At 45.0% G+C, this 16,858-nt stretch overlaps 1 protein-coding gene across 1 annotated transcript in view; it reads right to left on the bottom strand.

The window, feature by feature from the left end:
• LOC144494026 (pecanex-like protein 2) overlaps positions 1–16,858 on the bottom strand; it is a 209,129-nt gene that overhangs the window by 140,291 nt on the left and 51,980 nt on the right. Inside the window, exons 7-11 of the mRNA XM_078213600.1 lie at positions 15,621–15,707; positions 9,228–9,615; positions 8,534–8,878; positions 4,763–4,935; positions 3,304–3,445 (exon numbers count right to left, since the gene is read on the bottom strand). Coding sequence (XP_078069726.1) covers positions 3,304–3,445; positions 4,763–4,935; positions 8,534–8,878; positions 9,228–9,615; positions 15,621–15,707 — 1,135 coding nt within the window. The remainder of the gene's footprint in view (positions 1–3,303; positions 3,446–4,762; positions 4,936–8,533; positions 8,879–9,227; positions 9,616–15,620; positions 15,708–16,858) is intronic.

The following is a 16,858-nucleotide window of genomic DNA, read 5'->3' on the forward strand; positions in this document are numbered from 1 at the left end:
TAGAACTCCCAAGTCCCTTTGCGTTTCTGATTTCTGAATTTTCTCTTCATTTAGAAAATTGTCTATGTCTCTATTCTTTCTACTAAAGTGCATAACCTCACATTTCCCCATGCTGTATTTCATTTGCCACTTCTCTGCCCACTCTCCTAACCTGTCCAAGTCCTTTTGAGGCCTCCCCGCCTCCTCAATACTACCTGCCTCTCCATCTTTGTATCATAGAAGTCATAGAAACCCTACAGTGCAGAAGGAGGCCATTCGGCCCATCGAGTCTGCACCGACCACAATCCCACCCAGGCCCTACCCCCACATATTTACCCACTAATCCCTCTAACCTACGCACCTCAGGGGCAATTTTTAACCTGGCCAATCAACCTAACCCGCACATCTTTGGACTGTGGGAGGAAACCGGAGCACCCGGAGGAAACCCACGCAGACACGAGGAGAATGTGCAAACTCCACACAGACAGTGACCCGAGCTGGGAATCGAACCCGGGACCCTGGAGCTGTGAAGCAGCAGTGCTAACCACTGTGCTACCGTGCCGCCCCTGCAAACTTAGCCACAATACCCTCAGTTCCTTCATCTACATCATTGATGTATAAAGTGAAAAGTAGTGGTCCCAAAACTGACCCCTGCGGAACTCCACTAGTCACTGCCTGCTATTGTGAAACAGAACCCTTTATCCCCACTCTCTGCTTTCTGCCAGTCACAATAAGAAGTCTCACAACACCAGGTTAAAGTCCAACAGGTTTATTTGGTAGCACAAGTCACCAGCTTTCGGAGCGCTGCCCCTTCATCAGTTGAGTGGGAGTTCTGTTCACAAACAGGGCATATAAAGACACAAAGTCAATTTACAAAATAATGGTTGGAATGTGAGTCTATACAGGTAATCAAGTCTTAAAGGTACAGACAATGTGAGTGGAGAGAGGGTTAAGCATAGGTTAAAGAGATGTGTATTGTCTCCAGCTAGGACAGTTAGTGAGATTTTGCAAGTCCAGGCAAGTCGCGGGGGTTACAGATAGTGTGACATGGAGACAATACACATCTCTTTAACCTGTGCTTAACCCTCTCTCCACTCACATTGTCTGTACCTGATTGTGAACAGAACTCCCACTCACCTGATAAAGAAGCAGCGCTCCGAAAGCTAGTGGCTTGTGCTACCAAATAAACCTGTTGGACTTTAACCTGGTGTTGTGAGACTTCTTACTGTATTTACCCCAGTCCAACGCCAGTATCTCCACATCATTCTGCCAGTCAACCAATCTTCTAACCATGCTAGTCATCATTATGATTTTACAACCTAATATTATTGCATTGAGGTGCCTGTTAGCTGAGCAGCTTGATTGACAGTTTCACGTAGTTATATAATAGAAATGTTTGTTTTCATGAGAAGTCCATGGAAGGAATTTCAATGTATTGAATGGATTTTTATCAATAAGATTTTTTAAAAATAATTACATCATCAATAGATATAACTATTTTATGTCAGCATGGCTCCCCTGAAGCTTTCCCATGATGGGGACTAGGCGAGTTAACATGGAGGGAGTAACGGCAAAGGGTGGTGGGTAGGGGACATGGGTTGGCATGAATTGGCACCAAATTGGCATGGGACTACAAAGGGCCATGGAAATAATTGGGGTCATGGGTTGGCATGGGGTTGTGACAGGTCATGGGGGATTCGAGAGGCATAGAGTGATATAGAGGCATGAGGCATCATAGTGAGTGGATAGAGGAGCAAAGGGTGACATGGGGGTATGAGGAGCCATGGGGTGGGGGGGGGGGGACGCATGATGTGGCACAGATTGGCATGGATGTAGCATAGGAAGCGTGTGAGGACTGGTGCGCTGTTTTTTTGTTTATTCTTTTTTAAAATAACTTCAACAAAATACCAGTGCACAGAGGGAGGGCTTCCACCCAGTCCTGCCCCCACAGCCTTCGCACTCATTCCTGGGGCCAGGGATCTAACTTCTAACCCAACCTGCTGCCAATTCCAACTTTCAGGCCTCATTTCAGAGCCAGGAAACATCTCTGCACTCCTGTACCTGGAGCAAATATTGGGCCAAAATATTAGCACTCAGTCACATTGCAAAAGCACTTTGACAATTATCTTCCAACCTTTGTTTCAGGAGATGACGGGGGAAAAGTGTGTATTGTGCTCACTTGCACATGACTGATATTTAATTTTTAAAAAATAACATGAGTTTCACTTTCCTAATTTACTTCTGGCAAGATATCAAGAATATGCAACTGAGCTTGAAGCTTTATATTTGGACTGTTCTATTTGCGTCACCAGGTGATGGTCACATACAGTTAGATATTCATTTTCAGCTCAGATCCTGACACGCATGATGATGAATCGGAATTATAATTACCATTTCACAAGTGAAAAACAAAAGAGAATTTCAAAAGTGAAAAATAATCCCATTTAAAGGCTCATGCAAAAGACAAAAGTCTAAATTCATTACCAAAAACTGTTTAAGAATCAGGGCACCCAAATGATCAAGATAATGGGGTAGATTCTGAAATCAATGACCTGAATATTGCAGGCATCATGCCTGGAATATTTTGACCAGATGAAAGATCTTGCCAGGGAGAAAAAAACTCAGTAAATCTACCTTAATTGGCCAAAACCACAGATAATTCAAGGAGTTTGGGATGAATCATTTCCAATGCAATTGATTCCATCCCTGTCCAAACCCATTGTTTCAGGCTGACCCAGACGACACCCAATCTTAGCATTCAATCTGATCAAGATGAACTTCTAACCCCATCTCCTCTCCATCAGAAAAAAAAATTATTTCAACATTTCTGTCACCGTCTCAGTTCATTTACTGCTTTATCACTCTAGACTTGACACCAATATCCTTCTGGCTGGCCTCCCATCTTGCACCTTCCATAAACTCCATCTCATCCAAAACTCTGCTATCTGTATCTGATTTCACAAGTCCTGTCATCACTGACTTACATCAGATCGGCTGTGATAGCTTCAAAAGATGAATAGCCTGTTCTCACTCACCATCCAGTCTGAGATATAAAGAATGGCATCTTAGGCAAGGTATTTAATGGCTGCTAGCACTTGCATAATTGGACCACTATACAGACAGTGGAATGACAGAGGAGGGGGGATAATGGGGTGTGGGAGGAGATACAAAGTATGGGAGCAACAAGGAATGGGTAGGGACAAGGAGTGGGAGAGACAAGGAAAAACCCTGCCTGCTTATACTCAGAATCAATGATTTTAATGTTCACAGAATTGTAGATTTGTAGAGTTTACAATTTATCAGTGCAGGACAATAAAAGCTTACCTCTGAGGTGAACTGGCAAAGGTTGCAGAAACAGTTTGATTGTTCTCTATATTTTGCTGCTGTCGTATTGTTGATCTTCTTTCACCACTGTTGTGGTCACGCCGCCTCGTATTTCGTGGTCCAGTCTCTGATAGGGGCACAACTACATCATAGAGAAAGGTTGAGAGAATTTCCCATAAAAGGATTATTGACTTTGGTGCAGTTAACCAACAGTTGAGTGGACCAATGGAAGAGATAGAAAAGCTTGACACACCATCGAAGCTCACCCGCCACTTCCCAGAGGTTTCATAACTCTCAGCCACAAGTCTCCACTTAGTGGCAGAAGATGGGGGAGCTGGTGTAATAAAGCATCACAGTAACACCCAGTCCCTTTCACGTTTTGGCTTCTCCAGATGTGTTTGGTAGAGGTGCTGATCTTAGCTCATTACCAATCTTTATCATCCCTGATTTCACCTAATCCTCAATCACAACTCCTCATTATTTGCACCTCACCCCAATCTCAGCTCATCATCTCACCTCATCCCTGATCTCAGATCCTCACTAATTTCACCTCATTCCGATCTCAGCTCATTATTCTCACCTCATTCCTAATCTCATCTTCTCACCAATCTCACCACATTCCCAATCTCATCTCACCACATTCCCAATCTCATCTCACAATCTCACCTCATCCCCAATCTCAGTTTCTCACCAATCTCACCACATCCCCAATCTCATCTCACCAATCTCACCTCATCCCCAATCTCATCTCACCAATTTCACCTCATTCCCAATCTCAGTATCTCACCACATTCCCAATCTCAGCTTCTCACCAATCTCGCCATATTCACAATCTCATCTCCTCACCAATCTCACCTTCTCACCAATCTCACCTCATCCCCAATCTCACCACATTCCCAATCTCAACTCCTCACCAATCTCGCCATATTCCCAATCTCATCTCCTCACCAATCTCACCTTCTCACCTCATTCCCAATCTCAGTTCCTCACCAATCTCACCACATTCCCAATCTCATCTCACCAATCTCACCACATGCCCAATCTCAGCCTCTCACCAATCTCACCTCATGTCCAATCTCAGCTCCTCATTATTCTCACCTCATTCCCAATCTCAGCCTCTCACCAATCTCACCTCATCCCTGATCTCAGCTCCTCATCAATTTCACCTCATTCCCAATCTCAGCTAATCACCAATCTCACCTCATCCCTGATCTCAACTCCTCGCCATTCTCAGTCTATCCCCAATCTCAGCTCCTTAATACCTTCCTGATCCCAGCTCATTCACAATCTCTGCTCCTTCCTGGCTCACTCCCAGTCCCAATTCCAGTTCAATCCCAGCATCAGCTCACCACCAACTCAGTTCATCTGATTTTTGCTGCTCACTGTCTCATCCCATCCCCAGTTTCAGTCCCTCACCATCTAATTTCATTACTGATCTCAGCTCATCACTGATCTTCACCAATTTCGCTCATCACCAATCCCCACTCATCCTGATCTTCACTCCTTGATCTCAACTGATCCCTAATCTCTAATAATTTCTGATCTTTGCTCATCCCCCATATCAGTTCATCAGCAATTTCAGCTAATTCTTGATCGGGAGTTAAAGTTTCCATACTTCTTCCAAATTTGTATCTATAAATGGAAAGGTTGCTAATTCTTGAACTGTTGGACCAGTAGTTTGCAGATCCAGTTGCATCACATCCAAATTGTCATAGATTCAAATAAATATTTCTATTCAAAATGTGAAGCATATTTAAAATAGGTTAAGACTAATTTAAATGATTTTCCCCATGGTGCTTTTAAGTAAATTTTTGTTGAAGTTGGGTTGGCAGAGCAATGGCTTGAGCAGAGGTAAGAACTCCCTCCCTCTCAGGAATGATAATAGGTGAGACAAACCTGTGAGCCAATGACTGCATGCAGAGGGTTGAGAGTAGAAAATGGTCTGCTTTATAAGAGCATCAAAGAAAGAAAATAGCTTGCATTTATGAAGAGCCATGCACAAACTGAGGACATCTCAAAGCCCCTTACCGGTGAAGCATTTTTGAAGTGTAGTCATTATTAGAATGTCAGAAATGCACAACCAATTTTAACTCAGCAAATTCTCACAAACAGCAATGGATATTAATGACCAGATAATCTAGTTTTAGTGATGTTAGTTAAATGATAAATATTGGCCAGGGTCCCGTGGATTAACAACCATGCTCTTCTTCGAAATAGTGCTGTGGAAATGTTTACGGCCATTTGAAAGGGCATGCAAGTTGCTTGGTTTAATGTCTCATTCAAAAGGTGGTATCATCAACAGTGCACCACTCCTTCGGTGCTGCATCGCTTAGATTATGTTCTTCAATCCTTCTGACTAGATATGACAGTGCTACTACTCCATCATTGCTGATAGCAAAGACACAAGATAAAGTGAGAAATGAAAGGACTCAATCTTTTGTTTATGTCTTTACTGTTGTTAAATCAACGTGAATGAAGAGGACATAAAAGCACAACCAAGTAATTGAGTAAACTGATTACAAGCCATGAGAGAATGATTGAAAGGTATATTTGACATGACAATCTTTTCACCTCCATGACTTGGTTCTAAATCTAGCCTAAACTAATTGGGTCTTTCTACTGGCTGTAAATGACCTACTATACAAATTTGAAATTCAGTCTAGCACTATTTATCAGCCAAACCTCATGGTGCAGAATTCCCAATGATGCACAAACTAACATAGTCAGTTGAAGCCGCAAGTAATCATCCGTCTGCATTCCATCTGACCTGGAAGTACTAAATGTCAACATTGGGTGACAAGAATGAAAAAGCAATAGCTCACTGAAATTCACCGAAAGTAAATTCAGAGTTATATTTGTGACAATTGCTGCTAAAACTTAAGAACAGGAGTAGGCCATTCAACCTTGAGTCCCATTCAATATGATCATGGCTGGTCTGTAACCTAACGCCATATACCCACCTATGCTCCATGACCCTCAATATCTATGGAAAACAAATATGTATCAATCTCAGATTTAAAATTAACACTTGATCTAGCTTCAATTGCTGTTTGCAGGAGTGATCCAAATTTTTTCAATCCTTTGTGCGAAGATTTCACACCTAAAAGGTCTAGCTCTACCTCTTGGATACATGGCCCCGGTCCTAGATTCCACAAAGTCATTTCTCTCTATTTACCATATCTGTTCCCCTTAATATCATGAAAATTCTGATCAAAACAACTCCGAACCTTCTAAATTGCAGGAAATACAATATTAGTTTGTGTAACCTCTCATAATTTAACCCTTGGAGTCCCTTGGCAAAGCTCCAAGGCCAATGTAATTCTTTCTAAACTGTTTACAGTACTCCAGGTTTGGTCTGACCAGGATTTGTAGCTGAAACACGATTTCATAGATTTGTGTATAGATCCACAATGCTGGGTGCCAACTCTACTGGGCCCAGTGATAACTCCAAAGATCATAGAATCCCTCCAGTGCAGAAGAGGCCATTTGACCCACCAAGTCTGCACTGACCACAATCCCACCCAGGCCCTATTCCCGTAACTTCTCATATTTACCTTGCTAATCCCCCTGACATTAAGGAGCAATTGAGCATGGCCAAACAACCTAACCTGCAAATCTTTGGACTTCGGAGTGCCCAGAGGAAACCCATGCAGACACAGGGAGAACGTGCAAACTCCAAACAGACAGTGATCCGAGGCCAGAATTGAAGCCGGGTCCCTGGTGCTGTGAGGCAGCAGTGCTGAACTACTGTACCGTCTGTAAATGACTTCTACCTCCTATTTTAATCTTCTAGATATAAAAGCCAGCATTCTATCTGCCTTTTTGATTATTTTCTATACTTGTTGATCCATGTACCTGGACACCCAAGTCTCTTGGACCTCCACTGTTTTTAATTTTTCACCATTTAGAAGTGATCTTGTCAGGTCCAAAGAGGTTCACCTCATATTTGCTTACTTTGAAATCCATTTGCCACAATTTTTCCCCAATCAATTGATCTATTAATTCCTCTGCAATTTTAATGCTTCCATCCTCACCATTTGCAATGCCACAAGTAATGGAATCCGTGGTAAAAGTACAGTTGGCTCAAGGGGTGGGGGATTTGGGGTGGGAGGGCAGGAAAGATTGTGCGCAGTGCCCAGGTCTCCAGAGGTGCTGCTGTGTGAACTCAAGCAATGATGCTCTGTGAAGTGGGGGACAGCCACAATGGAAATGAATACACAGCGGGGGAGCCCTGGGAGAACACTTCAGGGCCAGCCTGGCCAGATGCAGCAGTGTGGAAAGACAGTGCGAAGAAGTAATGTCTGTGACTTGGAGAAAGCATGAAAAACATCCCATGTGACTGGTTTTGTAGGAGGATGCATATAGTTGGGATAAAGGTTTGGTGGGAGATGTAAAGAGTTATCAGAAGCACCTGATGCTGACGTAACTATGATGGAATGACACATGGAGGGAGGAAAAGTCCAACCTCGCACAAAGTTCCTAAGATGTACATAGAGCTGTAAATAAATACTAATGGTTTTAACAAACTACAGTTTTACTCGGGGAAAATAGACAAACCCCGAAACAACCCTTTTAGTCTCGAGATGACAAAACCTGTTTGAGCAGGAGAAAAGTTAGTGAGTGGTGGTTGTTGGGGCATCGCAGCCAGAAGCTGAGGTGAAGAAGAAAGATTCCAACAACAGGTTTACCAAGCATGGCAAACCCATTACAAAACTATGCTGGTTTTCTCTGAGCAGCTGAATATTTTCAAGGTGTTCAGTCATTATAGACTCTAGCAGTTGCCCAACAAAGTACGTGAGACTAACTGGTCTATAATTTTCTGATCTCCCTCTGTTAAGTCTGAGACCATAGTGGGATAGCTCCAAAGAACTCACAGGAGAGGCAAGTCACAGGAACAATCGGGTTTATTTGATGAATTGTACTCTCACACTCCAGCCCTCAACTGGCTGTAGGGGTGGATTCCCGGGCAGGTCGCCATTTGTCCCAGGTCACCTGATCCATCCTCTTAAAGGAGCTATGTCCCCCCATACATAACACTCCTCCCTTCGAAATAGCAATCCCCATCCAGAAATAATTAACTATTTACGTATATGGTCATAAATTTACACATTACAGACAGTAATAAACATTCATTTGGCCTCCCACTCAAATGTTCATGTTATATAGATGTGATCAATTGGTCTGGAGCCGACAGTTCCGTGGAAGTTGTTTCCTGAGAGCTGGAACTGACCTTGGGTTCCTCGCCAGTGATCGCGGCGCCGGTGAGTCCGCCTCCAGGGATTCTTCCATCCACACATCATCAATCACTACTCCCGGTGTTCCCGGCTCATCAGCCGAAGATGTAGCTATGGGTCCCCTGCACCCTTCCTCTGGAACCTCTGCCGGTTCTGCCTGAACCGGCTCCATCTCCCCAGCTGGTGTTTCCACTCCTTGATATGGTGTTGCCAGTAATTGGTCCACATGTCTACGCCAAACCAACTTGTCTTGCGTCTCCACAGTATAGGACAGCGACTTAGTCTTGGCTAGTATTACTGCCAGAATCTTTTTCCTCCCCAGCACTAGTTCCTCGCTTGAACTATTTTGTCTTTTGGAAAAGTTCTCAGTTTTGCATGTTCAGCTCGATGGCCCATCTACTTCTCTTGATGGTCACCTTCACCACTCCGGCCTCAGTAAATTGAACGTTGTCTGTAACTATCTTACCAGCATCAATGTTGTCGGGGACATTTTGTCGGTGCGTGTGGTAAATTTCGATACATATTTAGAAACTGGTTCACTTATTGCCTCAACGATCCTGACCTCTTTGAAGCCTTCAAGGAGTGTTTTACCGACTGCACAAACAGCTCTGCTAGACCACTCGTTGGATGATATGATGCAGATTTCACATGCCGAATGCCATGTATTCTTTAAATTCCCATGACACAAACTGCGGCTCGTTGTCAGTTACCACTTCCTCCAGGCAACCAAACTTGGTGAACATGTCGTCAAGCTTGTCCGGGGTCACCTCGGTGGTAGTTGTTTTCATGCACTTCACATCTGGCCACTTAGAATATGCATTCACAGCCACTAGTAATATGTAGTTTTCCACTGGTCCAGCAAAATCAACATGGACGCGTTCCCATAGTCCTTTTGGCCATTCCCAAGTGTGCAATATGGATGCTGGTGGTACTTTCCGAATTTGGGAGCACACTACACATGCTCTTGCTTTCTCTTCTATGCTAGCATCAATGTTTGGCCACCAGACGTAACTCCTGGTCACACCTCTTTCATCCGTACCACCCCTGGGTGCCTTGGTGCAGTTGCTCCAGCACTTTCCTCCTCAATGCAGTCAGAATAACGACCCGCATACCCCATAACAAGCAGTCATCCTGTACTGACATTTCCCATTGTTGGTTCAGGTAGGGCCTCAACTCCGGGCCCTTCTTGTGATAAGTCGTTCCCCTCCAGATGGGGTCTATCATCCGACTCAGTATGGGGTCTTTTCTTGTGGCTTGCTTAATATTGGCAGCTGTAGTCAGAACTTTATTCTCTTGTGAAAAACACATCATCTTCCCTGCCTCTTTGGAATCCTCTCTGTTCCCTGGCAAAAGCAGTTTTGATATCATGTCTGTGTTGGCGATAATGGATCTCATATGAATGACCTGACAAGATCAATGCCCACTTTTGCAACCTCATGGCAGCAGTTGATGCAATACCCAAAGAGGGCCCCAAAATTCTTGCGGGTGGTCTGTGGTCTGTTAGTAGGACAATTTCCGGCCATACAGGAATTGGTGAAACTTTGCCATTCCAATAGTGATACTCAGTGCCTCCTTCCCTATCTGGGCATAATTTCCCTTTGCCTTAGAGAATGAACATGACGTAAAGATGATGGGTTGATCTTCCCCATTGGCCTTCATGTGGGAGAGAACCACTCCCACCCTGTATGATGATGTGTCACATGCCAGCTGAAGAGGTAACTTTGGGTTAAAGTCTATCAAGACCCCAGACTCCTTTAATGCCTCCTTTGTTGCTTGGTAGGCCTCTTACATTCTGACGTCCACTGCCATGTCTGACCTTTCATCAGTAGTCGATGCAGAGACTTCAATATCGTCACCAGATCCGGCACAAATTTACCATGATAATTAATCAGTCCAAGAAAGGACCTCAACTGTGACACATGCCCCTGTCTGGGCATCTTCATAATAGCTCCCAGTTTCTGAGCCTTATGCAACCCCTCATCATCGATGACGTGACCCAGGTACTCTTGAAAAATTCGCGTTTGTCTCTCCTAATTTGCAGACCATGGTTTTGCAGCCGCTTCAGTGTCTCTTCCAGATTATGTAAATGTTCCTCATCGGTGGCACCTGTGATTAAAATGTCATCTAAGTAGCACTGCACCCCCTGAAGACCACTTAGAATTTGGTCCATTGTCCTCTGGAAAATGGTCAGAGCTGACTTAATTCTAAAATGTAGTCACTTGTAGCAAAATAACCCTTTTTGGGTGACAATCGTTAACAACGGTTGTGAATCCTCAGCCACTCCCATTTGCAGATATGCTTGGGAGAGATACATCCAAGTGAATTTTTTTCCTCCAGTCAGGCCACTCAATGAAGGTTAATGGATACTGTTCCATGCATAAGTTTAGGATCACTATGACCTTAAAGTCCCCACATAGTCTCACAGATTCATCAGTCTTCATGACCGGGACTATGGGCATGGCCCACTCATTCGTGGCCACTGGTTCCAAGACCCCAACTCTACCAATCTCTCCAGTTTGACCTCCACTATGGGTCTAATTGCGTATGGTACTGGCCAAGCTTTCATGCTCTTGGAGCAAGCTTCCAGTTTCAACTGTATAATCACCTTCACTTTTTTAATCTCCCCCAGGGCTCCACTGCACACCTCCTAGTATCTTCCAGTCTCTTGTCCAGGCCCGAACAAGCTTCTGAGACTCTGTTTACTACTTCCCAATTTAGCCTCAGTCACTTCATCCAAGCTCTTCCAAGCAACGCAGGGTAATTCCCTTTTAATGACGTACTCTTTCAACAGTGGCTATTCGCCACTTCCTCCTGGTTGAGAGGCCTGGTCATTTCTGTTTCGCCCCTTCCTGGGACCCTGATGCTCTCCCGCAGTTCCAACATTGAGCTCCTCTCGTCCAGCCACCGGTCTCTGTGTGGCCCTTTTTAACCACACTGACAACCCTCCTTGGGCTTCGATTGATTTCCTGGGGCGTCCACCATCTTGTATACTGCTGCTCTTGTGCTGAAGTGCGAGTCGACAGCTCCGTGAATGGTTTATCAGCTGGTTTCTCTGGCTGCAATATATTCCTTAGGAATGGAATAACATGGTCATCTTCAATCTTGTTTGCTGTAATAAAAGTACCAAATCTCTCTATGTAAGTCGACCATGCCTCGGCCTCCTCGTGGAATCCTCCGATGTTCCCAAACTTTCCCGCCATTTTGCCTTGGCAGCGGCAAGGTTTCCTGCGGCAGCATGATTAGGCCTGAAGCCTGTCCCTCCCATGCTGACACCTGGCTGCCGATCGTGGTGGCTCGACGAATGCAGGACTCTTCATTCACCTTGCAGTCCCCTGTGATCGGCAGTGAGTAGTTCCGAGTGCCCGTTTCCTTCCCCCATTGTTCGTCCAGTGCTTACTATGGCTGCCACGCAGTCCTGAACGCAATCTCCCCCCCCCCCCCCCAGTGTTCTTGCCATGGGCTATTCATTGGTCCAAGGTGGAAAAAGAAGAAAATTCTCGCTCTTCCCTCACAGTCGTGGAACCAAGACACCGATCGTTGTCGCCAGTGTTAAGTCCGAGACTACTGGGGGGATAGCTCCAAAGAACTCACACACAACCCAATTTACAGGAACAAAAGGGTTTGATTAGCTGTATTTTTCGCACTCCAGCCCTCTACTGGCTGTAGGGGTGGATTCCTGGGCCCCCCCACCCCAAGTCATCTGACCTGTCCTCTTAATGGGGCTATGCCCCACATACATAACACCCTCTGTTACCTTCCTTAAAGAACAGAGAGGGTGGCATGCACAGCTTTTCAATCTAAGAAAGTGGTTCCCAAGTCCAGAAGACTTTGGAAATTATACTCAAAGCATCTGCAATGTTCTCAATCACAGCCTATAAAACCCTGGGATGAAAGAGATTTTCCTTTTATTATTTTGCTTAGATGTTCTGATTCAATATTAGTTTCCTTCGGACTTTTGGCGTGCTGATCTCTTCCTGTAACTCGGACAAAGTATTATTCAGCATGTTCACCATTTCCACGTGATATTGTCAGAGGGACCACATTGCTCCTGTCCACCCTCTTTCTTCTAATATAATTGTAACAAAGTTGTATGTTGATTTTGATATTCATTACAAATTTCTTTTCATACTCCCCATTTGTAGCTCTATTTTGTAATCCTTTGCTGTGCTTTGTATATTTCCCAGTCACCAGGATCTTTGTGCTTTTTATGCATTTTTATCTGTTTTTTCCATTTAGTTTCATGTTGTTCCTTACCTCTTTAGTTGTCCCAATTTGAATCCCCAATTTGCTATTCTATCTGACTGGGGATGAATATGCAAATCAATTCAGCATTAAACAACATTGGCCATGGAGTTATTGTTTGGAGGGAATGCGATAGCAGAAAACCGATTATGCAATGTAAAATTAATGTCAATAGATTATTATAGTGACATATATGACATACAGGTTACCACAGGGACATGATGCTGGTGTTACCAGTACGGGCATTTATCCAAAATTGCTCCTGCTGAAATCTAGATGACAGCTTTCAGAAAAAGACAAAGTCCAGAATTCTCCGATGCAATCTATCCTACACTCGCTGTCAGCGAGAATGGAAAATTTGGCATTCAGCCAGATCTCCATTTACTACAGCTGTAACAGAGAATCCCAGCTGTGGGCGAGATTGGAAAATTTCGGCCAAATGCTCTCATGAGCTCATAATGGCTAATGTGCGAAGATTTAACAATACATGACCTACTGGAGGAGACATGATAAGCTTGACATATTCTCTTATCTCCTTCAATAACTCTTCTGTAGCTTCGGCTACTTGGTGAGATTTATTTAGAAATGAAATATACACAAGCAAAAGACACGGGAAGATATTAACACAGAACAACACTTGAAATAATAACGCTATAATTGGTTATGTATGTTGAGTGCATAGTCCTTTAAGGGCGCAGGTCATATTACCCTTGGGGTTTTGGAGTTCTGCCTGGGAACCAACCTGCAGCAGCAGGAGTTGGAGTGTGGAGCAAATTAGACCTGCAACAAAATACTGATCTTCCCCGACGTCTGCCCGTGGAATCAAATCTTGGGATACACCACAGCAGCAGAGTACATAACAATGGAGACAAGGATGGGATGACTGATGGTTCATAGGGTAAAGGGTCGGGACTTCCATCGTGACCGTCTGCCGAAACCCATGGTGCAGAGAGAGAAAAAGGATCCTTGGAGGAAAGTAGTGAGTTGAATGGACCCAGGTGCTGTCAACGATTGCAAAGTTCTGTCTCCATGATTGCCGTTGGAATCAGTCAGCACAGGCAGCTTTCGGGCCTAGATTTTCAGGCGCAGGAAAACCCCGGCTGGCGGCAAAAAGGAAAAATGGCGGGTGAATTCAGCAGGATAGGCGCGTTCGACAAGGAACCCAAGTGGTGGGCAGCCTACATTGAGCGGTTTAGTACATTTTCTAAAGCAAATCGGGTGGTGGACAATCTCATCATGCTGGTCTTAGCACGGTTGGAAGTAAGACATTCAACGTTCTGAGGAGTTTAATGCAGCCAGAGAAACTGGCTGACAAGTCTTTTCAGGAGCTGAGAAATGTACTGGAGGGACACTTAGTGTCAAAACCACTTGTGATTGTACAGCGCTTCCATTTTTACAAGTAGGACCAGTTGGAGGGCGGGACCATCACCCAATTCATAGCTACCCTTAAAAGCCTAGCACGGCACTGTGAATTTGAGACGTACTTTCAGGACATTGTGTGATTGGCTTGTGTGGGGCCTCCAACAGGAAGCAATTCAGTGAAGACTGCTAGCAGAACCGCAGCTGGAGTTTAAGGCGGCTCTTGAAATTGCAATCTCAATGGAACGGGCTGCCAGCAGGGCAATGCATTTCGGCGCTAGCACAAGGATGCACAAGTTGGCAGAGACACTGAAGAGTCAGTCACTGCCCAAGGAATGTTGTCATTGTGGCCAGGGATAGGGGGGGTGGGGGGTGGTCACAAGAAGCACAGTTGCTGGATGAGGGGAACGACATGCTGGAACTGTCAGGAAGTGGGCCACATTGCCCGAAACGGCAGAGTACCAGTGCTCCAGGAGAATGGGAAGTCAAAGCAACCGGTGTCAAAACCAAGGAAGATGTGGCAAGTGGCCAATATTGATGAGGACTTATGGGGTCCGTGGGGTCTGCGGATGAAACAGCCAGACTGAGAAGATGCAGTTTAAATTTAACATTTTATCTGTATGGGGTGAGGCAGACTGGTTCTGAGCGATGCCCAAAGTGTAAGGGAAACCAGTGAAGATGGAGGTGGACACAAGGGTGGCAGACCCCAGAGTTAATATAGAAGGAAAAGTTGACTCATCTACCCCTGAAGCCAGCAAACATCACTGAGGACGTACACAGAAGTTAGTCCCTCTTAAGGGCTATGTCTCAGTCAATGTACAGCTGAGGGACCAGTGCACAGAATTATCTTTATGTTGTAAAAGGTGACCACCTGTTTTGTTCGGATGATCCTGGCTGAAACAACTGAAATTGAACTGGGAGGTGGTGAGCAGATTAACGGAGTCTCGTTCGAGCCTTAATGATATTTTGGAGAAATGCAAGGGTGTGTTCAGTGGAACCCTTAATGAGATGGAAGGAGTGAAAGTGAGTCTGTGGCTGAAGCCAGATGCATGCCGAAGAACACGAAGGCATGTCCGATGCTGTATGTGATCAGACACAAGGAGGTTGACCTAGTGATTAGTAGGTTTGGAAGTATTGGAAACAGTGGCCACGAATGAGTGGGCTACGCCCATTGTTCCCCAATAGCTCAGTGAGGCAATGCGGGGATTTGAAAGCCATGATGAACCCTGTGCCTATGTGCGGATCAGTATCCACTGCCCCTTAACGAAAACCTGTTTAAGGGCCTTGCTGGAGGTCAAAAATATTACCAAAATGGATCTCTCCTCGGCCTACTTACAGGTGGGAATGGCCAAAGACTCTCAACCCCCATTGACCATTGTTACCCAAAGAGTTGTCCCATTACATGGGGTCATGTCAGCCCCAGCCTTATTTCAGAGAGCCATGGACCAGATGTTGAATAGTGTCCTGGGGGTCCAATATTACCTGGATGATATTCTGGTAACGGGGTCCACAGATGAGGAGCATTTGTGAATGTTGGAAGAGATGATGAAGAGACTGCAGGAACATGGGCTACAGGTAAAGAGAGAGAGAAGTGAGAGCTTGTCAGTGATTCCATCGAATATTTAGAACATGTTATCGATGGGGAAGGATTACATAAAGCGCCAAAGAAGTTGGAAGCCATAATGAAGGTGCCAAGATTTGAAAATGCGTCCCAACTGAAGTCCGTCCTGAAGGTGCCAAGATTTGAAAATGCGTCCCAACTGAAGTCCGTCCTGGGGCTCAAATTATGTTAAATTTGTGCCGGGCTTGGTGACAGTACTGAAACCACTGCATCAATTATTAATGAAGGGACTGGAGTGGAAGTGAACGCCAGGCAGCGAAAAAGGCCTTAAAGACTCCAAGGTCTTAGTTCATTTTAATCTGAGACTATCTCTTCGACTGGCCATATGGTGTGGGAGCGGTTCTATCCCATGTGAGGGCAAATGGGGAAATCAGGCCTATTGCATTCGCGTCTAGGTCATTCTCTAAAGCAGGAGAAAAATACACGGAAATAGAGGAAGAGGCATTAGGCATCATTTTGATGTTACCAAATTTCACACTATTTGTATGGCAGGCAGGTCATTTTACTGACGGACCACAGACCACTGACTACAATTTTGGGAGTTTTAACAACACCAGGTTAAAGTCCAACAGGTTTATTTGGTAGCAAATGCCATTAGCTTTCGGAGCACTGCTTCTTCGTCAGATGGAGTGGATATCGGCTCCAGAACAGGGCATACAGAGACAAAAAAATCAAGATACAGAATACTGATTAGAATGCGAATCTCTACAGTCCTGTCTGTCCTGGAGCTCCACTTCTCCAGCTTCCACCCTAAACACGTTAAAGAAGCCATCCCCTACGGACAAGCCCTCCGTATACACAGGATCTGCTCGGATGAGGAGGATCGCAACAGACACCTCCAGACGCTGAAAGATGCCCTCATAACAGGATACGGCGCTTGACTCATCGATCAACAGTTCCGACGCACCACAGCAAAAAACCGCACCGACCTCCTCAGAAGACAAACATGGGACACGGTGACAGAGTACCCTTCGTCGTCCAGTACTTCCCCGGAGTGGAGAAGCTACGGCATCTCCTCCGGGGCCTTCAACACGTCATTGATGAAGGCGAACATCTCGCCAAGGCCATCCCCACACCCCCACTTCTTGCCTTCAAGCAA

Source organism: Mustelus asterias, chromosome 5 (genome assembly GCF_964213995.1).
Source record: "Mustelus asterias chromosome 5, sMusAst1.hap1.1, whole genome shotgun sequence".
In the NCBI taxonomy this organism is placed as follows: domain Eukaryota; kingdom Metazoa; phylum Chordata; class Chondrichthyes; order Carcharhiniformes; family Triakidae; genus Mustelus; species Mustelus asterias.